This window comes from Panicum virgatum, chromosome 1N, assembly GCF_016808335.1.
Source record: "Panicum virgatum strain AP13 chromosome 1N, P.virgatum_v5, whole genome shotgun sequence".
Lineage (NCBI taxonomy): Eukaryota > Viridiplantae > Streptophyta > Magnoliopsida > Poales > Poaceae > Panicum > Panicum virgatum.
In genome coordinates, this window is record NC_053145.1 from 1,542,988 (window position 1) to 1,568,743 (window position 25,756).

The following is a 25,756-nucleotide window of genomic DNA, read 5'->3' on the forward strand; positions in this document are numbered from 1 at the left end:
CGGCTCGGTCCCTTTGTGGGTGATTCATGTGTTTACCTTTTTTTCTATGCTTATAATAAATTTCACGCTAAAGGCATATCACCCATTTCACCAAAAAAAATTATGATTGCTATCTAATTTACAAGCGTGCTATAGCTAGAAAGCTTGCATGCAAGAACTTCGATTCATCTTCCGTACAAAGCTTTTGCCATGCCCCCTCCCCCTCTTTATTTTATTTTTATCTTTTGTATACAACAAACACATAAATTTTTAAAATAGGTAATAAACTTTTAATTTTGAAATTTAAAACCTCATCTTCGCACTTATCAAGCATGATTTTACTAGAATTTCGCCTACTACATTATGTTTGTCAAACAAATGCTCGACATTTTAATTGCATTTTCTAGCTATAGTAAAAAAAGGAGAAATTTTACGATGGTTAAAATAAATGAGGTTTGTCTATTAGACTAAAATTGACGGTTGAGACATAAGAGGTATCAAGAGGTACCTTAAAAAAATACCAATTGGTACCAAAATAGCAAAGATACCTTCCGGTATCTTTTGTTATCTTACCAAAATAGGAAAGGTACCTTTCCAATCACCAGAAGATTCCTCAAAAGAAAAACAAGAAGAACATCCATGGTGGTCAGCCTAATAAGAAAAGCACTATCATCAGTTCATGACTCGCATACTACATTCCAGAAGGAGAATCATTAGACTCGTTAGAGTTTGGAAAAAACATGGAGAGGATGGAAAAAGGTAAAAGCTTAATAAAGCTGAAGAAGAGAAAAGAAGAAAACACGAGAAGAGAGTAGATTAGTAAAACACGCTATGAGTCACTTTAAAAACTAATACCCAACCTTGTCGAGATAAAACATGGATAAAATCAAATGGAGTCAAATACATATTAGCAGTGGCGGACTAGAGATAAAATTCAAGGAGGGCAGATAAAATATATGGAATAGTCAATTTCACTATCAAATTTTCAGCCAAAGCTTAAGTTCGTCCCTAAACTTTCAAAACGACCATTTTAGTCCTCAAACTTTTTCATTCGGCTCAATTTAATCCTTCATCCACGTGGCATCCCATGTTGGCACGCGTTGTCATATCTAGTAAGCTATGATTTATAAAAAAATAATATTTCTATAAATTCAATCATTATTAAAGTTTTATCTCGACGAAACTAAAATAATGTTCAATTTTTAAGGAAGCAAGTTGATCGGAATGTATTTATTATACAAATAGAAAAGTTCCTTTTGTGAAAATATTCATGCAGACACAAGTTAAAGTTTTGTTGTGTTATCTTGAAGTATGTGTGAACCAATATACATTGCTGCTAAAAAATAGGAACACTTGGATTTTGACATGGCATGCTAACGTGGCAAGATAAGTAGAATGGAGAACTAAATTGATCTGCATGAAAAAGGTTATGAACTGAAACAGTCATTTTGAAAATTTAGGGATGAAAATTGACCTCGACTAAAAGTTAGAGGAGGTAAAATAGGTTGTTATACTAAAGAAAAGCCAACCTTTCTTTTAGTTTTGGATTAATTTTCTATAAAAAATTGGTATAATTTTATTGACAAATTATATAGTATGCAATGGTTTTCTCTTTGCTGAGAGGGACCGGGGCCCCTACCAGCCTCCCTCAGTCCCGCCCCGGCATATTAGGGTCATTGTCATGCACGAATGACTAGCTACTTCATCATGGATGAACATGTGTATGTGTATGCTTTCAAAAACCCTAGAGGAGGAAGGATCCGCCGCATCACAGCACATCCACCAATGTATTAATTAAGAATGTGGTTAGTTAATTCGTTAATAATAATTTATTCGAGGATAAGCATCGCTAGCTACGTGCGCCCACATGATGACATGAGAGTTAGAATATGCTTGTGTGTCGAGACGGATCATGTAGACGGTTCTCCGCGTCTCAAATAGCTTGCTTGTACTTTAATTGAATTACTATTATTTATTCAGCGATGGATGAGCACTCCAGCGCAGCACCGGATCCGCTGGTTTAGTGTTGTCTGATTTTTAGAAGGCACGTGTACATATATACATACATACTACTAGAGTACTAGTACCAAACCTTCAGGCAATAATGCAACCAGCTAGCTAGGAAATCAGACAGCAAAAATGGTTGAGACTCGAAGGATATATATAATTGGGCACATGATATAGCTTATGAGTACTCTCCCTCCATCCATTTTTATAATTAAGGCATAGTATAACTTGATATGATCTTCCAAATAACATTTTGACCATTTATTTATCATAATTTATAATCATGATAAAGTATATTTGATTACGAATCCAATCATATAAGTGTACATTATAAAAATTCAAAAAATTAATAATCAAATTATCGGTCAAAGATTGCAAATTCGAATCTTGATAAATGTGTGCCTTATAAAAATAGATGGAAGCAGTAGTAGTCAAATATATATATGCATGTCTCAAAAGCATTACTTGAGACAAATAAGGCATGAAAACCAAACTAAGAGGAAATTTGAAATCTTTCTGCAAATCATACACGGTGATTCCTTTTTCCAAGGTATTTGTATTGAGAGCTTGGTATATGTGACTATATTTGTAAGAGGGTAGTATTCATAATACTAATAGCATGCACGCGTCAAGCGTCATGCATGAGATAAGCACCAAATTAAAGTTATTGTGAATATGGAAGATACATGCATGTTGCATGACACGTGGCCGGTGTGATCTTGGTTGGGTGGCCCTACGAGCTCGTGAGATGTGCGTTTAGTTTCCAAAAAAATTTGCGCAGTATCCGTCACATCGAATTTTTCGGACAAATACATGAAGTATTAAATACAGTTGAAAAAATAACTAATTATATAGTCTAACTGATTCCTATGAGATGAATCTAATAATACTAATTAATATATAATTGAACATTAATTATCAAATAACAATAAAATGTGCTACAATAGTCAAATCTAAACTTTTTCACCAACTAAACACTCTCATACTTGGGTTGACTAGAAAGTAGTTTTTTTTTTCAACGGACAGAAGCACACTACTCTAGCTAGCAGCGCCGCAGGGGGTAGCAACTGGACGGGCTCGACTGGCCGCGTCGCAACCTCGACTCGACAAGAATGTATGGCCGGGCACTGCTGGCTGCAGGCCGCCATTGTACTCTCTCTCTCTCTCCATCACGGCTCCATGTACACACAGCTAGAAAATGCACCTCTTGTACCCCAATGATGATTTTACATTCGACTGTAACTTCTGATGCGAGCGGTAGATTTTTTTCGCCTCCGTCATATGTGTGGGCCCAATGCTCCGCCTCCACTCTCTTTTCCCCTTCACTTTTTTCTTTCTCCGCTCCATCTGCATTTGAGCATCTCCGCCTCCCGTCTGCGACCTCCTCCATGGCGGCCTCCCTCGCCTTCCTCTCTCCCGGTCCCCCTTGCCTTCCTTTGGTCCATAGCCGTCGGCGGGAGGCGCGGCGGCGCTCGCCAACAGTGCTCCCCCCGCCAGATCCGGGTGTTTTTTCATTTTTTTCTTCTTTTCATACAAAAATTTTTATCAAAAAAAATTACCCAAGATTTTTTTGGATGTACAATTTTTTTTTCAATTTTTCCGTTTCTTTTCATAAATTTCTCTTTTGTGATTTTTTTTCTCATAAAACTTTTTTATCTCACTAAAATTTTTCTTGAAATCTTTTTCTACCCACCAAATTTTCACTTGAAAAAATATTTTATCTCTTGAAAGAATTTTTAAATTTTTTTTCTCAGAAAATGAAAAAAAAGTTATTAAAAATGAAAAAAATAGCTGTCGGAATATCGATCGTAGGAAATGGGTCCCTACGGTCGACCGTAAAGTAGCTAGACCCCTCTTGTAACGGGTAGACCCCTCTTGTACTGGGCCGCAACCGCCGTTAGTACCGGCTGCAGCAGCCTGGCCGGTACTAAATGGTGGTGCACACCATTTAGTACCGATCACAATGCCAGGTACTAAATGCACCACCACCTAAAAAAATTGCGCCAAAATAAATGTGTGTGCGCTCGTTGGATTCGAACCCGTGATATGCAACCTCGCGTGTAGTCTCCTCTACCATTCCACCCACACAACACATGTGAGTGCATAGGAGATGTTTTTCTTTTAAAGTAACCCGTGAACACCTATTTAGTACTGACCCAAGACGCCGACTCGTACTAAATGTCACCCTTTAGTGCCGGTTGATGTCACTGACCGGTACTAAATGGCCGCACCATTTTAGTACCTGGCCAGAACACCAACTGGCACTAAAATATGACATTTAGTACCGGTCGGTGTTACGGACCGGTGCTAAATGGTTTCCGGGGACTGAAAATTCCTACCCGGTACTAATTTTCTCATGTTAGTACCGGACGAAAATGCGTCCGGTACTAACGTGTTGGACGAATGCTCATTTTTCTTATAGTGTGTGTATGTGTCGGCATATATACATACGATGATAGAGCTACTATGCTAGAAATCGGGGTAACGAATGAATTATGGTTTTAGGCTAGCCATATGCGTGCATGCCCTCGTAGTTCATTTTAGAAAAATTTGACTATAATCGACCCAATGATGACCCAAAACAAAGTGAAATTTGGATTCATATGCGCCTATTAGTAACATGAAAAACTTCTTCTATATTCCGTTGTGTACCATATTGGTACAGAGGGAGAGATGTCAATATTATAGTGTTATCATTTGCAATATTCACACTGTCGAAGCCTAACTTAATTAATGCGCGTGTATCGCGTTGTTCACTATGACCATTTCCTCCTTTTTTCTCTCTCTCAATCAAAACTCATATTTCCTTTTTGTTTGTTAGCTTGGTGTCTATGGATCATAGGCATATACTCCCTCCAACCTGTAATTTAAGTCATATATTATAGAACAAATTATGAGATAAAATAAAAGGCGCATGTATCCTTCGAGAATTCTTAGTTTATCAACTGTAATTAAAGTTTTTCCTAAAATTAAGCAGTGGGGGATGGGATGGAAAAGGTAAGCATGAAGCTGATGGCTAAGGAAAATAAAATGATTTCGTTTAATATTTGTCCAAAAGTGCTAGATACCTTATATTAGAGTACAAATTTTGAACTCTTTAATGTTCTATATTTCAGGATGAAAGTAGTATAGTGAAACCAATCATTCATTGTTATTCCATGTTTGAGCATTGAGAGAGTGAGGATTTATTTGTTGTTTTATCTTTTTCCCTTGATGAGCAAATTGTAATAAACAAGTTATAGAATTCCTAAACAACACTCGGCTAACCGTATAATGAAAAGGACGAGAGAGAAAAAAAATAGTGTCATTCATTATTAATTTGGTCGATGATGATGCTAGCTCCAGATTTACATTTTTTTAGATAATGGATAATAAAATCCGGCCTCTACGTCCGAGGATGTACTCAGCCAAATAATACAGAGTTCGAAAAAATAAACAGCAAGCCGATAGTCTTTAACATAGACAAGGGATCTAAAGCAAACGTAAAAAATGCTTCCACCCTCTATTGGTAATTTCTAAAGCAATCATCTCTAATTTCTTGCTCATCTCAACGAGGGTGTCCTTGGCCTGCTCATCACGCTGCAACTAGGCCCAGAAGCGTAGCCAATAAGCTCCCCTGAAAATAACCTGCATAATAGAATTATATTTCATTCTTTTAAAAATTATGTCATTCCGGCATCTCCAGATAGCCCAGCATAAGGCAGCCAAACCAACCCAAATCAACGGCTTAATTTTTTTGTGTTGATTATTAAGCCAAGTACCGAACATGTGGTCAATAGATCTAGGTTGGTTCAGGTTAGTAGCATAGAAAATAATCCTCCAAATCATTTTCGCAAAAGGACAGTCAAAAAAGAGATGTTGTATTGTTTCATTCATGTTACAACACAAGCATTTCTCACTCCCTTTCCAGTTTTTCCTAGCAAGGTTGTCTTTAGTCAGAATGACACCCCTTTGCAGAAACCAGAGAAAGATTTTAATTTTTAGAGGTATTTTCCATTTCCAAATCCTCCTATGTCGGAAAGGTGGATTTGTATCTATAGCATCAAGATACATAGACTGGACTGAGAAAAGTCCAGAATTTGTTAAAAGCCATTTAAAATAGTCCTTACCATCCACCAAGACAACATTGGAGACCTGGGCTACAAGGTTTAGCCACTCCATTAAATTATTGTCCACTAAAGACCTCCTGAAGGAAATATTAAGAGGTCTAGAGGACATAACTTTGGAAACCGTTACATGACGATCCCGTGCTATATTATATAAGCTCGGGTATCTATGTTTGAGGGGCTTATCACCGACCCAAGTATCGTCCCAGAACCTCGTGTTGGTTCCATCTTTAATTATGAAACAACCTCTAGCGAGTACTTCCTCTTTAATATGCATGAGGCCTCTCCAAAAATGAGAATCTGTGGGTTTGGCTGATACCTGGGTTAGGGTCTTGGATCTCAAATATTTATTCCTTAGCAAGGATTGCCAGGTGCCATCGGTGTTCATAAGATTAACTATCCATTTGGCCAATAAACATTTGTTTTGTAGATATAAATCTAAGATGCCAAGACCACCTTGATCCTTAGTGCGACAAAGGATGTCCCACCTAGCAAGTCTATATTTGTGTTTATCAGTAGACCCTTGCCAGAAAAACCTTGATCTGAAGTGATCGAGATTTTTGAGAACTCCTTTTGGAATCTCAAAGAAGGACATCATAAACATTGGGAGACTGCTTAAGAAAGAGTTGAGCAAAACAAGTCTCCCCCCATAGGATAGGTATTTAGCTTTCCAGCAAGAGAGCTTTTGTTCAAAGCGTTCTTCTACTTTTCTCCATTCAGAATTCAGGAGTTGTCTATGGTGCATTGGGATCCCTAAATATCTGAATGGATAAACCCCTGCATTACATCCAAAGAGTGTAGTATAATATTGTTCCATCTCTTTGGCTGTACCATAGCAAAATATTTCACTCTTGTGGAAATTTATCTTAAGACCCGATAATTGCTCAAAAGCGCAAAGCAAAAGTTTGAGATTTTTTGCTTGCTCCGGGTCATGGTCCAGAAAGATAATGGTGTCATCTGCATATTGTAATATTGATAGACCATCATCCACTAGATGGGGGATAACCCCTCTTATTTGTCCATCAGCTTTTGCTCTATCAATAAGGAGAGCTAGCATATCAGCGACGATGTTAAATAAGATAGGCGACATGGGATCCCCCTGCCTGAGTCCACATTTTGTTTGGAAGAATGGACCAACGTCATCATTGACTTTGATTCCGACACTTCCTCTTGTAACCATATTTTGAACCCAACGGCACCACTTCGGGGAGAAACCTTTCATTCGTAAAGTTTGCTGCAGGAAGGACCACTTAACCTTATCATATGCCTTTTCAAAGTCAATTTTGAAAATGACACCATTTCTTTTTTTGGTATGTAACTCATGGATAGTTTCATGTAGAATAACTACTCCCTCCATGATATTCCTCCCCGGCATAAAAGCCGTCTGTGTTGGACTCACGACTGTCTTAGCTACTTTATTCAGTCTGTTAGTTCCCACTTTCGTGAAAATTTTGAAACTAACATTAAGGACACAAATCGGTCTATATTGTTGAATTGTAGTAGCATTTTGAGTTTTTGGAATTAAAGAAATAATTCCAAAGTTGAGACTAAAAAGATCTAGAGCCTCCTTATGGAATTCGTAAAAGAGAGGCAAAAGATCATCCTTAATCACTCCCCAAAAAACCTGATAGAATTCAGCAGGAAAGCCATCAGGACCTGGAGCTTTATTATGCTCCATTTGGAAGATTGCTTCCCTCACTTCAGATTCAGTGAAGTTAGCGACGAGGATATCATTTTCCTCTGGGGATACTTGTGGAATATCTAAAATTTGATCTTCCATCAGAGAGATCTCAGATTGTTCTGGTGATCCAAAAAGACTTTTATAATAGTTTGTAATGTGGCTTTTGAGACAATCATCACCAACAACAACACCTTGATCATCTTCAAGTCTATAAATATGTTGTTTTCGATGTTTACCATTAGCCACTAAATGAAAGAACCTAGTGTTTGCATCACCCTCTAATAAGGATTTGACTTTGGCTCTCTCATACCATTTTAGTTCCTCTTCTCTCAAAAGAGTAACTAAACGCTCCTTTAGGTATTGCTTGAGATTGATCTCTTGATCAGATAGACAAAAAATCTCTGTTTTTTTATCAAGATCGTGTAAAAGAGCTAAAAGAGTCTTTTTCTCTTTCTTATAAGACCCAGCAGTACTTGCAGCCCAACCTCTGAGATACTGTCTGAGCCTACGAATTTTGGCTTGCCAACGTTCTAGAGGGTTGGACCCCGAGGTTTCAGATTGCCAAACATTTGCAACCAAGTCATAAAAACCATCCCTTATAAGCCGGCCCCTTTCAAATTTGAAGGGTCTATTCCTGATCTGGTGGGTAGAGGCACTAGTGCTAACCACAAGGGGAGTATGGTCGGAAATATTCCGATCTCTCGGTTCAACCATCGTTCGGGGGAATTGATTTTCCCACTCCGTACTAACTAAAACTCTATCAAGTTTTTCGAAAGTTGGATTATCACCAGGTCCTGCCCAAGTAAATTGGCGGCCTGACATGACAATCTCTCTAAGATCAAGAGATTCAATAATAGCATTAAAGAGGGTTGGCCATTTAGGATCAAAATCCCCAGAACTTTTATCCTCTGGGTTTCGCATTATGTTAAAATCCCCACTAATAAGATAAGGAAGGTGTTCTTTAGAGCAAGTGTTTGCTAGCTCAGAGAGGAAAGCACTCTTGTTTTGAGGTTGTGCAGGTCCATATATTGAATATAGGACAAATTTGAAGTCATTTAATTTATATCTTAGGGTGAATTTCACATAGAAATCTCATTCGTCAATGGCTCCAATGTCAAAAATGGTAAGATCGACCCCTAGTAAAATACCCCCTGATCTTCCATGAGGAGCCATAGCATGCCAAAGAAAGTCACGCCCTCCACATAGATTTTTGAGAACATGATCAGGGAAAGAGTCACGACCAGTTTCAGAGAGAGCAATAAAATTAATCTGCTCCTCCTTAACTAATTCAGCCAAAAATCTGTGTTTAGCCAAGTCCGCAAGACCTCTGCTATTCCAGAAAACTCCTTTCATTTTTGAGGGAGTTTTTGGCTTTTTGGGAAGCTTGCCATGTTTTGTATTTTTGGCTTTATTATATTTTTTCTTACGATGGATAGGAGAGAGATATATAATTTGATCATTCTCCGCCTCTAGCACATTCTCATTTAAATTTCCACAAACGTGGTCGAGAACTGCTTCCAGTCTTTCTTCCCTTTCATCGTCGCTAGCAAAATTATTACCAACAGATTTTGGCTTCTTTAAATTAGCACCAAGGACCAATCTATCAACCTCTAAATTTTTAATAACAACTACATCAGATGAAGCTAGGTTGATGCCTATCCTACCAAGGTTTGAAATAATAACAGAATCTGGAAAGTTGGAGAAAGAGGTACCTGAAGATTCAAGGTTCTTTTTCAACGCCATTCGTTCTACCTTGTGTAGGGTGTGCTCATCCGCCTTTCCCACATTCCTGCTGCTTCGGCGGAGTTTGGCAAACGCAGGAGCAGTGGTCTTCCCCATGGCTTCCACCTCATCCTCGGCTGCTGGCAGTGGCAACGGTCCAGTACCCACGCCGATGGTCTGCTGCCCCGCCAACAGCAAGGCGTGCGTGGCCGGCCGCTCATGCAGCCCCGAGGGTAGCGGACCAGCCCCGACGGGCTGTTCCCCGAGCGTCCCTGGCTGCCCCCCCAGCAGCGAGGGCAGCGGCGCGGCCCCGTTCGACTGCCCCACCATGGGCAGCGGTCCGCTGACCCCACCCAACCCCTCCTCAACCGAAAGCGATGGCGGTGTTGGAGGGTGTAGTGTGATTTCTTCTTCAACACCTGTAACTGGCGATGCGGGGTAAGTGAGCAAAGGCAGCCCCCCGTCAAACCCAAGAGAGGGGTTCAATTCCCCTCCCACTTCGGCAACTTCATCTGCAAACATGAAAGGATGAGGTTTGATGGGAGGTGCTATCATAGAATTATAAGTTGCTAGCTCTTCCTCTGTCAAGGGTGAGTATCATTTCCATTCTTCTCCACCCTCCTTCTCAATCATGACTTTAATACTTATTTCCTCAAAAAGCTGCTCATAAGCCAAGTCCATAGCTTCTTGAATTAAAGCCGCCTGTTTATGATAAGCCCCACTTTGAGAATGAGAAGGTAAAGTGCCATCTGAAGCAGAAGTAGATTTGCCCTTCTCAAAGTCCTGTGGTTTTGGAGCATCATCTGCCTCTTCCATCTCCCTGTCACCATCACCATCAAGGTCTTTGTCATCATCTCCCAGGAGGTCATCATCTTCAGGATTGAAGATTTCAGGAGCCACTTCATCTGGCTTAAAATAAAGCCGGTACATACTCCCTTTGACACAGACATCAACATATTTTGGAATTTTCTTAACATCGAAAGCAGCCACCAAAATGCGGACCTCTCCCGTCTGACGAAGGTGATAGATATCAACCTTTTGGGTCTCACCGATTATAGTTCCAACCGCCCAAAGTGGTAGGAAGGAGCGAAGCAGACGAGGTACCTTGGTGACCGTCACCCAAACCTTATCCAGGACTTTGATGGGTTGCACATCATCAACAAATTCTTCAAACAAGAGAGTACCTTCCTTGTTCTTGGTCGTAACCGTCCCAACAGCTACCAAGCGATCCAATTCCTCCTTACTGGGAAAAGGAACCACGAAAACCTGGCTATCCAACTCCTGTACCTCCCACTTCCAGCGAACATGAACGAGTCTTGAAAGCTCTGTCACCAGCAAACGCGAAGAGACTTCACCCGATTCCACAGTAATTTGTGCCGCCGCAGAGTTCAGGTCCGAAGCAACAATGTCATTGAGGTTGGCCGCTTGAATTTGGAAAAAACCCATGCCATCCTCCGCTGCCCCACAATAAGTGACCGAAGGTTTAGGGCCTCGCAACAAAGGGCATTGGTTAGTGAAGTGATCCTCTAGACAGATCGTGCATTCCAGGTTCCCTGAGCGCTTCCGCTTGGACTTGCCACGCTCTTCAGCAGCGGGTTCCCTGGCCTCTCGTCCCTGATCCGGATCATGGCGCTGGTTCCCCTCTCCTGAACCCGAGCCACTTGAAGGTTGATCCCCTGCTGCTGGTGCTTGAGGAGGGAGAGGTGCGCCGCCCCTACCCCCATCCGTACCCCTGCCAATAGGGGCGTTAGGGCCTCCGTTGCCCCCTGCGGCATGGGGAGCGCCACGGCCACGGCCGCGGTCGGGACGTTCACCTCGGCCCCGATCGGCCTGGAGGTCGCGCCCCCGCTCCACCTGATCCGCCCTGCCACTCCTGGCTTGATTGCCACGCCCACGAACCAGCTGTCCAACATTGCGACCAGGCGCAGCGAAGTCAGCCGCCACTTGCCGGTCAGCCACCACTTGCCGATCAGCTGCCGCCTGCCGGTCCACTGAACCGCGACCTGGCATGTTCCGGCGGCGGAACCACCGACCTCGACCGGCCATGAGAACGTCGCGGTAGGTTGGTTTCGGAGGAAGAAGGTGTGGTGGCACCGTGGGAGAGATGAGCCGCCGTCTAGGGTTTTCTTTGGCCAAAGCAGACGTCGCGGTGGACGAAGAGACCAGTACCGCGCCCGACCCCAACCTGGGAAAGCCCTGAGGTGGACTCGGGTTCGGCACTGACGGGTTGGAAGATTGCTTCGCATTTGCAAAAGTCGGACCCGTTAAGTTCGGAATTCGAACTGGCGCGATTAACGGATCAGCCCGACGTTTCCCCGTCTTCTTCATCTTCAGGAGAAACTGGCCGAGCGTCACCGGCGGCGTAATCCTCGGCGGTGGTAGCGGCCCTTTCCATAGCTGCTTCCAAGGAGGTCTCACTGGACGCGCCACATCCATCTTGCTCGTCCCCGGTTGCTTGGCAGTCCCACCCGCCGCCGATCGACATATGGCAGCAGGCCTAGGCTGGTGTGGAGGTGGTGTCGGGACAAGCACCTTGGTCGGGTCTTGAGAGGATTGTTGCGCGACAAAGTTCATGGCGAGCGAATCAGCATCGCCCAGATCCTCGTAATCGGACTCAGAGTCGGAGTCCCAAAACTTGCCGGCCATTGATCTTGGCTTTGCCGAGGAGAAGAGATGAAATTCCCCCAAATTGAATCGACGGTGCACCACATTTGGATCTTGAGGCCGAGGAGAATCTTTAGCAGTAATTCTTCGAAAAGCTTGCTTGATCGATGGGGCGACGGCGACCGCCGGCATCACCCATGGAAGGGGAAAGCCTATCATTTGGTTTTCTGCAAGTAATGCAAGCACAAAAAATGAACAATGTTTTATCTATCTATCTATCTATCTATCTATCTATCCTATCTTTTTCGATCTCCAGAGGAAGGACTTAGTCTGAATCTCTACATACGATTCGTGGCCAATACCGAGTTCTCTCATTGGGCCACGTCAGCACACGACATCCTGGCCCTCCATCCGGCAATGAACGGCCATGGGAGCGGGAGGAGCGACGGCCCCCGAACACCGGCTGTCGAAGGGGGGACGAGTCGCGCGCTGCCACCCGCCGGCCGGCCACCACCCCAACGATCTCATGCGGCCGAGGCTCCCCGCGACCGGCTCCTCGCGGCGGCTGACGAGGGCAGTGAGCCCAGCACAAGCCGCCGACTTCGCACCAGGCCATGAAGGGAAGGGGGAAATGCCGGCCCGCCGCCACACCACGAAGAGCAGGGAAGGTGGGCCAGCAGTCGTCCGCTACGGGGCCAAGGGCCGCGCACCTGCGCTTGCCGCAAGCGCCGCCGGCAGCCGCAAGGGGGAAGGGTCGCGCGCCACCACCGGCCGGCCCCTGGCCACCTGCTGCCGTGTGGGAGGGGGAGGGGAGGGGCCGGCCTGCCACCATGCCACAGAGGGGAGGACGAGGACGCCGCACTGGCCCGCACCTTAAGCCTCGGCCGCCGGCGGCCATGGAAGGGAGGGGGAGAGAAGGGCCAAGCGCCGCCGCGCAGCCACACGAGGCCAAGCGCCGCCGCCGCCGTCGCAGAACTGGGCCAAGCGAAGCAGCAGCATTGGCAGAATGGCAAGCATGGCCCCAGATGACCGATAGAACGCGGTTGTGGCCAAAGAAAGGGTGCTTACCCTCGCCGCCTACCTATACGGCTCCCTCTGCTCGTTCCACTGTCCAACGCATGCGAGGGAGGAGCAACATCTATGGTAGTGCCAAGCAAAGGCACACACGACGACACAGGCAGGCAACACCATCCCTTCGTAGCTCCCCCTGCGCCCTCACACTCTGCAGAGCACACCTGCTAGCGGCCTAGCCGACAGAGTGGCCATTGGAAGATGACCGGTAGCTGCTCGACGAAATGCCTCAAAGTCAAGCTACTCACTGGACCAACACTCGACACAGACATCCTCTGCCTAGGAACAAGGTGGCTACAACATCCTCAGCCATGTCTTACTCGTGTTCGATGAGATTGTAGCTGCAGCAAGTCGCTTTCTCTGTAGGTAATGTGTCGTTTGATGAAATTTTTTAAAGCTTTCTTTTTTTTCATGGCCTACACATGCATGCGCCTTGCTTGGAGTGTGTGGTGTGCCTTATAAAGGATGAATCTCATTTTTTTGTGCTACTTCACCTTTTATTCTGTAGCTCAACAATATTACCTTACAGATACAGTGACAAATTTACAGAGCATTGCAGCATGAGCACAAACCAATAATTACGAACCAAACAAAGTTTGTTTAATCCATAGCATGGAGGTGGGATCACAAAGCTGGTAAAAAGATATGTGCATGCAAACTTTACAGGCACATCTCAGTAATTGCCAAACAGTGGAGTTTGTACCACAGGCATAATTTTTTTGATAAAGTAGAAGCATATTACAAGTTAAGCAATAACAACTATTAGAGATATGTATAGCTGTAGGCTTTTATTACCATTCATTGGCCTTCATTGTATACTGATTCTCTACCATGTATACATAAGCCCATTGGCTATATAAATATATCAGTGACACCCCCCTGACTGGGGTGTGTGGTGTTCCCCATATTCACCTCTCTACAACAACTTCAACAAGTATTTAGTAAAGTGAAGTTCAGCTGCTATGCCATTGTGGATTGTAGGAGTATCTTGTGCTCTGTAAGCATTAGGATAAAATGGCATCTATACATTCTAACAAATAACAGTGTAGTAGCAGCCAATTTGGCTATCATCAAACTAGGATGTACACCTGAATGAACTTGAAAAGAGAAAATTTGAGGACGTAGAAGAACTTCCATATAGCTTCAGAAATATAACTCTCAACATACTGCTCTTTTTTCCTGATGGAGCTCCAGCTTTAATTGTACTAATCATGAGAAACATCAGAAGGATGGCTTTCCTAGCAGATGTTACAAATGCCATTTAAGATGCAGCTACATGTAGCAATTAACGTGTAGTATGCACTTGTGCTATCCTATTTATTATGCCACTTAAGCACAGGCTTAGCTGACTTAACAACTTTCATTTCAGGAGCCATCCCTGAACCCTTATACAAGAACCAATCAAAAAGAGTCCAGAGTGCAAATTATAATTTTTTTAGGAAAACTGATTTTATCAGAAATATCTTACTCTCCTGCAACAATATTGTACAAAAGATTAGTGCTCAGATTACAGTGATACTTGAACTAAACTAAATCTTACTGAGTTGCATTGACTATTTTGCTTTGTTGAATAAATTGGGCAGCGAGGAAGTTCTAGATTGTAGTACTAAAGTTTTTTTTTGGGGATAATATAGCTTAATAAAACAACTCGAAGTCCAAGCTATGCTCATCTTTTCATTAATTTCTCTATAGTAATATCCAAGCCTAAAAAGTGGCTTGGGCATGATCTTTTAATGGTTGCAATCAGCTGGATAAATGGCAGGAAACAATTTTGTCAGTACATAGACAAACATGTACACTACTCATCTACGGACAATTTGTTTATGACTGTTATGCATACTCCAAACAGTGTGGTCACTCAAACATTTTTAGAGAAAGATTACAAATAGAAAATGACATATGGGTTAAAACTTTAGACACATATTCAATATGTATATACCTCCACAAATGATAGTGTATGTTCATCAGGATTCAGTAACATAATTTAAAATCTGACATTTCATAGACTTTGGAGCAATTCAAAACTTTAATAACTTGAGTGCCCCCCCCCTTTATAGCTGTGATATATTCTTTAAAGCCCTTTTAGAAAAAAAAATATTTCTTAGCAGCGTGACCACTTAAGCATATTAGAAAGTAATTTTAACAAAGTGTAAAAGTTTCCTATTAAAACGGAGTCCTACCGAAGTGTTTGATCCCTTGTTTTCACATTACCTTGACATTACTATTCTGATCTTTTACAAAGAAAACACTGATCAATTATTATTATGGAGTGAAGGGCTCACTGGCCAAATCAAGCTGGCGCGGCAACGCCGCGCCTAGGTTTTCTAGTTAAAAGCTACTAGTGTGTGGTTCAAGTGCGCTGATATTTCAGCCGTATCGCGGGCCCAAATCTGAACTAAAATGCTGAGGCCCAACTCTTGTACTCGTCGTATGGAATAAGGCCCAGGGGCCTGGCGGCCTACATCTTCCAGCCCAAAAAAGTTCTTGGGAATCAAAGTTTTTTTTAAGAAAGACACACATATCTGATTCATATCAAGAAAAACTGAGAGAAAGACCCCCGCGTCGCTTCCCGCAGGCGACACGGGGGACGCCGCTCGAGCGCCGTCGCCGGGCAGGACTCTGCGCGTCCCAGCCCCTCGCCGTCGCCCGAGTGGGATGCTAGAAGTCCAGCACCCGCAAGGAGGGCGGCGGCGAGGCACTGTCCGCCGGCGCGGGCGTCCAGGTGTGCGGGCGGCTCGACGTTCTTCTCCGGCAATGTGGGGCCGTCCTGGCCCTCCGGCAGCCGGATCCTCCATCCTCAAGGGTGGATCTACTGCCCCCCTCGCCAGATGTGCTCCTGCTGTGGTGGTTCCGGTGGGGAGCGGCGCTGGTGGCGGCCGCCGCCGCATGGGCATGGCGGCTTGTCATCTCGGCAAAGGCTACTTTTGCGCGTCGTCCTAGCGCGGGTGGCTGCCCCGGCGACGGCTACGAAGGCGTGGTGGTGGCTGGCGATGGGGCTGCGTCCGACGGGCTCCGTGGCAGCGGGGCGAGCTGCGCTAGAAGGCAGTGGTGTGTCGACATGCCGTCGGAGTGGAGCTGTGGAGGCGGCGGTGGCGGGTCGGCGTGGTGCCAGGCTGCGCCTGCGGAGACCTGTGGTGCGTCGGCGGCGCCGGGTCTGCGTGGGCGTTCCGGCGTGGAGGTGAGCCACCTGCCAAGCGAGACGCTGGCTAGGTGGCAGTGACCGGCGGCCAGCATGGGGTACGTCCTTGGAGTGGGCCACCCCCGACAAAGGGTACGACGGGCGATGTGGGTCCGATCCGCTGTCGTGGAGGCAGCAGGTGCGACGGTCCCCGGAGCTGCGTTTGGTCTGGGACGTCGGCGGCGCGTGACTTCGCGGCGACGCGAGGAGCGGCGGTTGGACAGCTTGGTCCCGGTGCGGCATGTTGGGGTGGCACGGTGACGGCGCCGCCCTCGGTGGTCCGTCTTGGCTGGTTTCCCGTGCGTTCCAGTTTCGGGCTGGACGCGCGCGGTGGCTTTGTGTTGGGATGCTCTGGGCGAAAGTCCTTAACCGCCAGTCTTGCTGACGGTGATGCCGGCGGTGCCTTCGGGCGTCGTTCTCCCCGTTGGGGGCGCCATCTTCGAGCTCCTCCCACCTCTGTTTGGGTCTCTGGGCGAAAGCCCCGTCCAGCTCCTGGACAAGCGACAGCGGCGCCATCGGCGCCGTAACCTTCTTGGAGGCGCCGCTACTTGAGACCCAACTCAGCTTGGGATGTCGGCGGTCGAGGGTGGTGTCGGATACGTGCAGGCGGTTGAACTTCAAGGGGGTTGACATGCTCACGTGGTGGCGTCTCGCTTGTTGTGGTGCCGACCAGAGGTTGCAGCATGTCTGTTGGCTTGGCTGCTTGCAGCGGACCGCGGTGGCTAGCGCTGCTTAGCGGCTGTCAATTCGGCGTGGCACAACGTCCGAGAGCGGCGCTTGCGGCAACAACAACATGGGGCAACTAGGTTTGCAGCGGATTACGGCGGGTGGCTCAGCTATGCTGGAGTTACTCCGGCGTGGTTCATCGTCGGAAGATGGCACAAGCGACAACTCTAGTTTGCTATCATAGCGGCGGAAGCTATGTGCGTGTGTGGAGCAATGTTTGTTGTCGACCGATGGGTGCGTTTCGGCTGTTCGATGAAGATCTTGGAAATAGGGCAACACTATTCATCTTTCTGACGGCAATACAATACACGGATTCGTGACATTAGTACTGAGGCGGACGTGGCGAGGCCCCCGCGTATGGTGTCTTCGGCGTGGCGACGAGAGTGAGGAGTCTGACGGCGGGCGAGGTGAGGCCCCCGCGTGTTGTGTTTTCGCGGCATCGTCTGCGAGGCAGCCAGCGAGAGGTCTGGATTCGGTGGTTCCACTCTGTTGGACGGTGGTTACTGTTGCAGCGGCACTACGGCGTTGGGTCCCGCATGGCGGTGGCCTGTTCGGTGCAGGGTTGTCTATTTCCTTGTTTTCTCCTTCGGCTTTGGACTGCATCTTGGCGGCGACTTCAAGTGCAGGAGAAGGTGGTTTACTGCACCAGCTTGGATTTGTCCAGCCAACGTTGTATAGCGGAGTTGCCTTGATTGTGTTGATGCCACAATCCAACCGGTCAGGGTCTCTCGAGGTTTGTTCTGAGTTCTCCCCGCGTTAATGTCCCAATCTAACCGGGTGAGTTTGAGTTGTAGGGTTTGTCGTGTTGACGTCCCAATCCAACCGGATGAGTCATGTTTTTTTTTAATTTCTTTTGTTTTTCTGACTATGGCCTCCCAGGACCGTTGTCTTGTATTTTTCTTCTATATCAATGAAACTCACACTATCTTGTGTGGTTTGTTCAAAAATATCAAGAAAAACAGTTACAATAAAAAAAAGGAAAAAACAGTTAGTAGCACAAAATAAAGACAACTTGACAGAAGATGACTTTAAAAAATAAAATTACATTGAAGAGTTTTGATAGGAAAAGTAAGATACATTTTACTCACTACTACTCAGTCAGTACGAGCAACCATGACTATCCATAGTGAAAATGGATTGGCCATATATGAAGCAAGTACACACCAGATGATTGCCGTAGGACTACAGGCACACCGAAAAAGGTAATAGTACAAATTACCAACATATTGTACGTGCCTCATAGTGGAAAGGACAAATTAAAGTTACCACCAGCGAAGTTTTGAAAATATGAATGCAACCCTCAAAGGAATCGCCGTATATGATTTGCAGATGGTTTCAAATTTCCTCTTAGTTTGGTTTTCACAGGAAAACCAAACTAGTAGGCCTCTCTCTCTTCCTCTCCCACTCCCAGTCCAGGGCTATTTTGCAGCTATATATTGAGGTGAGGATACCGATAGTAATTGAGAATTCTATCTTCCCAGCGCGTAGGTTGTTTAGAAGAGGATTGTATTGATCATTCAGTCGAGAATTCTCAGAATTCAGAATGTCATATTCATCGTATACTTCGTGATATGCTGCAGCTTTTGCATTTTGTCGTGGCCTATGCTTCACAAATGTGGGATGCTCACACTACTTATCCAAATCTAGCAGCTGGTGTTTCAGTGGCGGAGCCCGAACAAAAAATTAAGGGGGGACAACCTTTGGTAATTGAGGTGTTAAAATAATAAATAGTGTCAAATTTACTATTTATCTAGTGGAAATTTTGCATGGCAAGGGGGGCAATAGCCCACTTTTGCCTGCACCTGGCTCGGCCAGTGTGGTGTTTGTTGCACTCATGCACATAAAGTCCGACCATCCACCTGTAAAACATTGCAAGAGGATATGCAAAAATGCGGCCAGTCTTTTTTTATTTCCATTAATGCCTGCATATTCGAGATAAAATATAAGAAATGCAGTGGGTACATTTCTTAAATTATGCAAAGGTTGGCATATATGTTCCATGTGTAGTATAATGTAGGAAATCATTCTGAAAAATAAATTGAGACCGCTCTTATAAAAATCTTACTGGTTCAGAACCACAACTAAACCATTTTAGTCTCATATAATTGTTTCAGATTCACATGTAGGTAATCTTTGAGTATTTTGTAACACACCACTATGTTTGTTCTTTGTTTTGGGCCCGTGATTAGTAGAGACAGCCCATTTAGTCTAGTTTTTGGCCCACTGACGCACTGAATGAAGGTCCCTTGCGGCCTCGCGCCCTCCCCTACATCGCCTCCCTCCATCTACTGCTCCGCGCTGTGCACTGGCCGCGCCGGCGGTCTGATTCATGGAGGAGGAGGCGGAAGAGCAAGGGGGCGGCGGCGGCGACGTGGATGCTCCTTCAACGCGTGACCGGGGATGTGGACGCTGTTGCTCGGCGCGGCCGGCACGGTGGACGCTCCTGCTCGGCGCGAGTCTGCCCCCATCTAAAATTTCCGGCGAGCTACACCACTGGTTGCTTGACCTAAACATATCACCGACACCAAGCATGGTTCTATGCATTTGCTATTGCTTGCATATACAAATGTTTAAATAAAACTTGTAGTTAAATCTTGGACATGACTTAAGAGATGAGCGCGTAATAATAGTGTAAGTTATATTAGGTGCTCTGCATGCATACCCTGTCCCATGCTCACCTGCTTAGGAATATGGTTCTTATTTTCCTCCTCTTTTGCAGCACCTTGAAATTGCTAATGACCCTATATCGCTTCAGAAAAGAGATGGCTAAAGATCAACTCGTTGGTGTGCTCTGTGTTTTTGTGAAGTGCTCGTGCATGGAGCCTATTGTGAGACTTTGAGCATTTCATAGTGCTCTCATCCACAGGGCAATGCCTCTTTGACAGACAAGTGCAGGAAGGAAAGTCTTGTTGTATGACCTTCCTTGTGCCTTTGCTGTGTTGTGTTCTCCTTTCCTTTAACCTCTCACCATCCGTACTATTTTTAGCCATTGTCGTGTATCTGCAAGGAAAGGACTTGGCTATTAGCCTCACAATGACCTCTCCCCCCTCCTCCTTTCTTGCTCCCTTTGTCTCCAGCCTCTCTTCTCTTGCATGGTAATTATCATGTCAACAAACGATTAATGCTGCTGCTAGATTGGATTTCAGACAAGGTGAAGGAGGAAGAGACAAGATGCTGCAGCGGGCGGCAAGCAATGCGTATTCATGGTGGTGGGCAAGCCACATCCGCACCAAACAGTCAAAATGGCTCGACAACCACCTCCAAGGTAATCATCTATTGTTTTCATCTTTTGTATTACACTTTCCTGTCTTTTTACACAAGTTCTCATGTTGAGGAATGAGATCGATTAGTGGATTCTTCAACCATGATCCGTGAATTATACGCAGCTTCCCATCTATATGATTGTTGCTTTTGCATTACCAACATTGTCATTTCAGAATAGAATGGAGAACATCTCCAAATTAGTATGCATCCATTTTACCTTCCTGGGCAAATCTGCATCATATCCATGGCGCCAACTTACTCTCCTATTCATACTATCCATTCCTTCCTGTGATTGTGTTATAAGTATATTAGGAAATTTGAGGGCTGGATGATTAGATGAGTGGCCTAATAGTAAGAGGGCTTGTTTGAAGATGATGAGTTCCTGCTATTTTTCTGCTCTGCCCCCACAGAGCCAGCTATGAAATACTTCAGATTTATCATTATTTTTTCAGAGAACTAGAGTTCCAACTTGTAATCGTTGTACATTTATATGTATATTTATGAGCCTAACAATAATACTTTATTAAAATTTTGCAGATATGGAACACAGGGTCAAGTGCATGCTCTTGCTCCTTGGGGAGGAGGCTGATTCCTTTTCAAAGAGAGCAGAGATGTACTACAAGAGGCGACCTGAGGTGATCACTCAGGTGGAAGAAGTATATCGGGCATACAAGGCTCTGGCTGACCGGTATGATATCATGTCAGGGGAGCTGCACAAAGCAAACCACACCATCGCCACTGCATTTCCTGACCAGGTCCAGTATGCAATGCTGGAAGAGGAGGATGATAACATACCAAAGGCATTCACCCCAGTTGATCCACGCAAAATCCACAAGTCAACTGTTGATGGGTTGATGAAGAAGAAAAAGGGAGAACATGCTGGATCAAAGGGTGGGGGAGCAAAGAATAGTAGTACCTCAGCTCCAATCAATAAGGAGAACGCAGGGGAAGAGATTAGCAGGCTACAGAAATCTATACTTGTCATGCAGACTGAGAAAGAATTTATCAAAAGCTCCTACGAGAGCGGCATCGCAAAGTACTGGGATCTTGAGAAGGAAATCAACGAAATGCAGGAACAGGTTTGTCACTTCCAAGATAAGTTTGACGAAAGCGCGGTGATTGAAGACGATGAAGCCAGAGCCTTGATGACAGCAACCGCACTCAAGTCCTGCGAAGACACTATTGTAAAACTGCAAGAACAGCGGAAGGCCTCTGCGGGGCAAGTAATGGGAGAGTCTGAGAGAGTCAAGGTTTTCAGAGAGAAGCTCGAGGCTATAATGAAGAAACATGGAAAATCTCTGCCGGGTCCTCTGGACTTGGCTGACAAGAACACACGAAAGAGCCACAGCACAGAGATGGAGGATGTTTACCATGTCAAACAAGGTGCTATAGAAACGCAGGCCATTATTGACAAGATCAAGGAACACTTTGAGAAGGACTGCAACATCTCAATGGCAGAAGTTACAGAGAGAATTGATGAACTTGTCAACAAGGTTGTTGACTTGGAGCTCATGGTTTCATCACAAACCTCCCAGATAGATCGACTCTGTCGAGAAAACACTGAGCTGGAAAATTCCCTGCAGAGCCTTGACGATGAGAATACAACGCTGGACAGCGGATCAAGTGAACTGGATGAGAAGCTCAGACAAGTAGAAGAGGACCTTGTCAGAGTTCAGGCTCTTGAAAGCTCCTTCCACAAGGACGAAAGCACAATCCGTTCCAATTTCGTAGAAGCGATAAGCAGATTCAGAGATCTCTCAGACTTGCTGCTATCGCCAGTTTGTGAGCCGCAAGAGCAACACACTGGTTCTGCTTCTGCTTCTGCATCTGCAGAGACGACCCATGAAGCACCAGCAGCAGTTGAGTCGACAGAGCCAATATCATCAGATGAGCCAATATCGTCATCAGATCAGCAGATTGCTGACCCCCACGCCGCTGAGAATAATGCCGGGGCAGCGTCTAGTACTGTCAAGCCAGACGAAGCTGATGATGCACTGGTTGTGGCGGGCACTGATGAGCCGTCATCCGGTAGCACCGAAAGCAGCAGCATCGAGCAGCCGCAACAAGTAGATGTCGTCGGACAGGACAAGAGCTCACGTGAGAGGGGTTCATTGTTGGTACGCCTCCGTCACATTTCGTCAGACAACCTTGGAGGAGGCAACGATGGGATGGAAGAGATGGCCAGCAAGGTCGTCGCGGATTCATCTTCGTCTGCTACTGACATGATGAAGCTGCAGGTAGGTTTCCTTTATTGGCCGATATCGACCGATATTTCCCTTCTATCCCTAGGGTCCGATAAAATTAGATATCGATTAAATTTCTTCTATTTATCCTGCTTCTACACAGACAACCCAAATTCACCCACGCGACGATCCAGCACTCGTAATATTCTATTCTTGTTTTTAACTGTGAACAAGTAATGTTTAATACCTTAGAAACAGTTTAAAGTCAACTTCTACATTTTTTTCCGAAACAATTTGAATTTTTTTTTAATTTAGTCTGATATTTCTGATATATCTTGTTTATCCTATTTATCTATGACCTCCGATAAAATTTTAATTCCGATCCATTTCTGCAGGAGAGGCTCGCAGATAGCCTGGAAGACAAGGAGAAGGTGCTCCTAGGCGAGTACACCTCGCTCCTCGAGGACTACAAGGACGCCAAGAGGAGGCTTGCGGAAATGGAGAAAACGAACCAGGAATGCCTCAAGGAGATCCGCTCACTCCGCGAAGAGATGGCGAGCTCCGCCTCCGCAGGGGAAGGAGTACCCCGGCGGGGTCACAGGAGGACCCCGAGCTACTCGTCTCTCCACCAGAGGCGACCCAGTGTCTCCTCCCTGTCGAGGCTGATAAGGATGAGCTCCACCATCCAGCAGCAGGACCCAGCAGCAGCTGAGCAAGTCGGCGGGGGCTTCAACCTGGAGGACCTGAGGCTGCCGACCGTTGCGGCGGCGGGGAACGCGTCGCCCCTGGAGGAGAAGTTCAGGAGGGACATCGACACGCTCCTGGATGAGAACCTCGAGTTCTGGATGAAGTTCAGCTCGTCCCTGCAGCGGGTGCAGGAGTTCCAGAGCAAGCACGAGGGCCTGCAGAGGAAGCTGCAGCTGATCAACAGCGAGGACGCGGCGGCCAAGCAGGACGGCTCGACGGAGAAGCAGCTGCGGGCCTTCAAGACGGAGCTGCAGGTGTGGTCGGAGCAGAACGCGATGCTGCGCGGGGAGCTCCAGTGCAGGTTCACCTCGCTCTGCGACATCCAGGAGGAGATCACGGCGGCGCTGGACGGGGAGGCGGACGCGGACGCGGACGCGGAGGCCGACCACCAGTTCAAGTCGTACCAGGCCGGCAAGTTCCAGGGCGAGGTCCTCAACATGCAGCAGGAGAACAACAGGGTGTCGGACGAGCTGCAGGCGGGGCTGGACCACGTCAAGGGGCTCCAGGTGGAGGTGGAGCAGGCGCTGGCCAAGCTGCACCGGAGCGTCAGCTTGCCGGCGCAGCAGACGGCGCACGGCGAGGATTCCAGCTCCTCCGCCCATGGCGGCAGCATGGGGCGCCCGCCGTCCAACAAGTCCAAGGCGGTGCCGCTGCAGTCGTTCCTCTTCCCGGCCAAGAACAAGAAAACGTCTCTGCTCGCCCGCGTCACGCCCGTGCTCCAGAAGCAGCAGGCGGAGATGAAGTTTCTTGCCAAGTTGCCAAGGTAGCAGCTAGCTATTCTACATCTTAATTTTGGTGCTCAGTTCAGTTGCTGTGCAATGTAATTTCCTCTACGTTCGAGGTCAATGGATTCATTCATGTGCATGCTGTCGTGTGTGGAATCTACTTACCTGGAATAAATAAAGTAAAAATATAAATTTAGCAGTACAGATTTGGTGAATTTTCTTAACAATGACTTCACTGCAGCCGGTCGTAATTTTATTTGTATGTATGCATCCTTTGTATCGATCATTTTACACGTCAAAAGAGACTAGATCACACCATGTGGAATCGCCTTGTACTTTCATTTTCCTGCGATATACATCAGCATTGAATTCTGATTCGGCGATAATGGCTCAACTGGAGTGGAGAACTTTTATCTCCTACGAGAGCACGTGCCAGCAATTTCAAAATTTAAAAAATGTTCAGTTCATGAACCAGTCATCAAATTCAAATTCTGATAGCACGGTTATATTTATTTTAGAAAAACCTTCAAAATAAGACATCACTTGCATATGTTTCAGTAATATTTTAAACATACATAAATTATATACATAGGATAGAAAAATACTAGCATAAACTAGTAAAAATGCTCAATTAACTTGCTAAAGTTTCCCATCACTGATCATGCAATAAACATCCACCTACCCCCAACAGAATTATTTGTCATCATCCTCTAATCACACCATTCGATCTATCTTCTCAATATCAACAGTACATTAATATCCACTTAACTGAACTTAGACAAGTCAAGCAAAATTTTGTAAAGCTATTAGCAACTTTTGTAAAGGTCCGAAGCAAATTATAATGCACTAAAACGTATTTGCTCACATAAAAAAATATCATTGAAACATAGTGGCGTGAGATCTTGTTTTGAAGATTAAAACAAGCGCACTTGTGTCACCAGATTTTAATTTGCACGCTCGATTTTGAAACTATGGTCTTTTTTATGTTTGAAATTGTATGCATGCACACATCTATCCGTTCTCTTTCTTCTTCTCGCACATGCATGCAGACATGTAGCGTGTTCGTCCGAAGTCTCCGAGATGATATGGTCCGTAGAAAAGGAAAGTTAATTGTGTAAAGTGACACAGTATTGACATCCAAAATTGGCAAATACCGAGTTTGCTGGTCAATCTGGGCGAACCGGTCAGACCGGTCCTATAAACTGGTCAGACCGGTCTGAGTAATTTTGTCAAAATGCCAATTGGACTGTACCATTATATAGATCTCATCGAGACGATCGAAATGTATATATAGAACGTCTAATTTGAAGTCCGGATGAGAAAATCATGCCTCCCAGAAGGTCTGCACCCTGGTCTCACCGCTCTGACCAGTCCAGGGCGGTCTGACCGGTCCGAAACAGCCAATCCGAGTTAGGAGTTGTATTTTGACACAGAATTTGTTAGGGTTTCGACTCCTAATGGGTACAGACCTCCCCACCCTATATATATATATATATGAAGGGCCACGACCGATTGAGGTAATCCCAATCGAATCAACACATTTACCTTTTATTTTTTATCTCTAAACCCTAGCTTTTCCAACCCCTTGTGGTTCTTCGCTCGTCTCTACGGCGTTTGAGGGCGTTCTGGGTGGCCTGCCGACTCCAGGACAATCCTAGATCTGCGAGCTCTGATGGGATCCGTCCCGAGCTCGTGGTTTTAGGTTTTCGCGGCGTCTCTGCCTCAAGCGGTCTGACCGGTCTGAAGAACCGGTCTGACCGGCC

At 45.5% G+C, this 25,756-nt stretch overlaps 2 protein-coding genes across 3 annotated transcripts; one reads left to right on the forward strand and one right to left on the reverse strand.

The window, feature by feature from the left end:
* Nucleotides 1-10,092: 10,092 nt before the first annotated feature.
* On the reverse strand, nucleotides 10,093-11,408 carry LOC120654283. Its single transcript, XM_039931793.1, has 2 exons — nucleotides 11,069-11,408; nucleotides 10,093-10,952 (listed from the first exon to the last, which is right to left on the reverse strand). Exons 1-2 carry the CDS (start codon nucleotides 11,406-11,408, stop codon nucleotides 10,093-10,095), a joined length of 1,200 nt encoding a protein of 399 aa, XP_039787727.1.
* A 7,912-nt stretch (nucleotides 11,409-19,320) lies between these two features.
* LOC120654457 (protein NETWORKED 2D-like) lies at nucleotides 19,321-24,197 on the forward strand. 2 transcript variants are annotated; one of them, XM_039931992.1, is made up of 4 exons: nucleotides 19,321-19,705; nucleotides 19,794-20,339; nucleotides 20,876-22,575; nucleotides 22,917-24,197. In XM_039931992.1, the coding sequence occupies exons 2-4, from the start codon at nucleotides 20,246-20,248 to the stop codon at nucleotides 24,033-24,035; spliced, it is 2,913 nt and encodes a 970-aa protein (XP_039787926.1). In that variant the 5' UTR covers nucleotides 19,321-19,705; nucleotides 19,794-20,245; the 3' UTR covers nucleotides 24,036-24,197. The 2 variants fall into 2 exon arrangements, with proteins under 2 accessions (XP_039787926.1, XP_039787927.1); XM_039931993.1 differs by having other exon boundaries at nucleotides 19,321-19,570.
* Nucleotides 24,198-25,756: the final 1,559 nt, after the last annotated feature.

Coding starts and splice junctions, on each gene's coding strand:
- LOC120654457 (XM_039931992.1), top strand. CDS start 20,246: ATGCTGCAGCGGGCGGCAAGCAATGCGTATTCATGGTGGTGGGCAAGC. Junction 20,340..20,875: donor GCTCGACAACCACCTCCAAG/GTAATCATCTAT, acceptor AAAATTTTGCAG/ATATGGAACACAGGGTCAAG. Junction 22,576..22,916: donor CTGACATGATGAAGCTGCAG/GTAGGTTTCCTT, acceptor CCATTTCTGCAG/GAGAGGCTCGCAGATAGCCT.
- LOC120654283 (XM_039931793.1), bottom strand. CDS start 11,408: ATGTTGGACAGCTGGTTCGTGGGCGTGGCAATCAAGCCAGGAGTGGCA. Junction 10,953..11,068: donor GCTGCTGAAGAGCGTGGCAA/GTCCAAGCGGAA, acceptor ATTGTGGGGCAG/CGGAGGATGGCATGGGTTTT.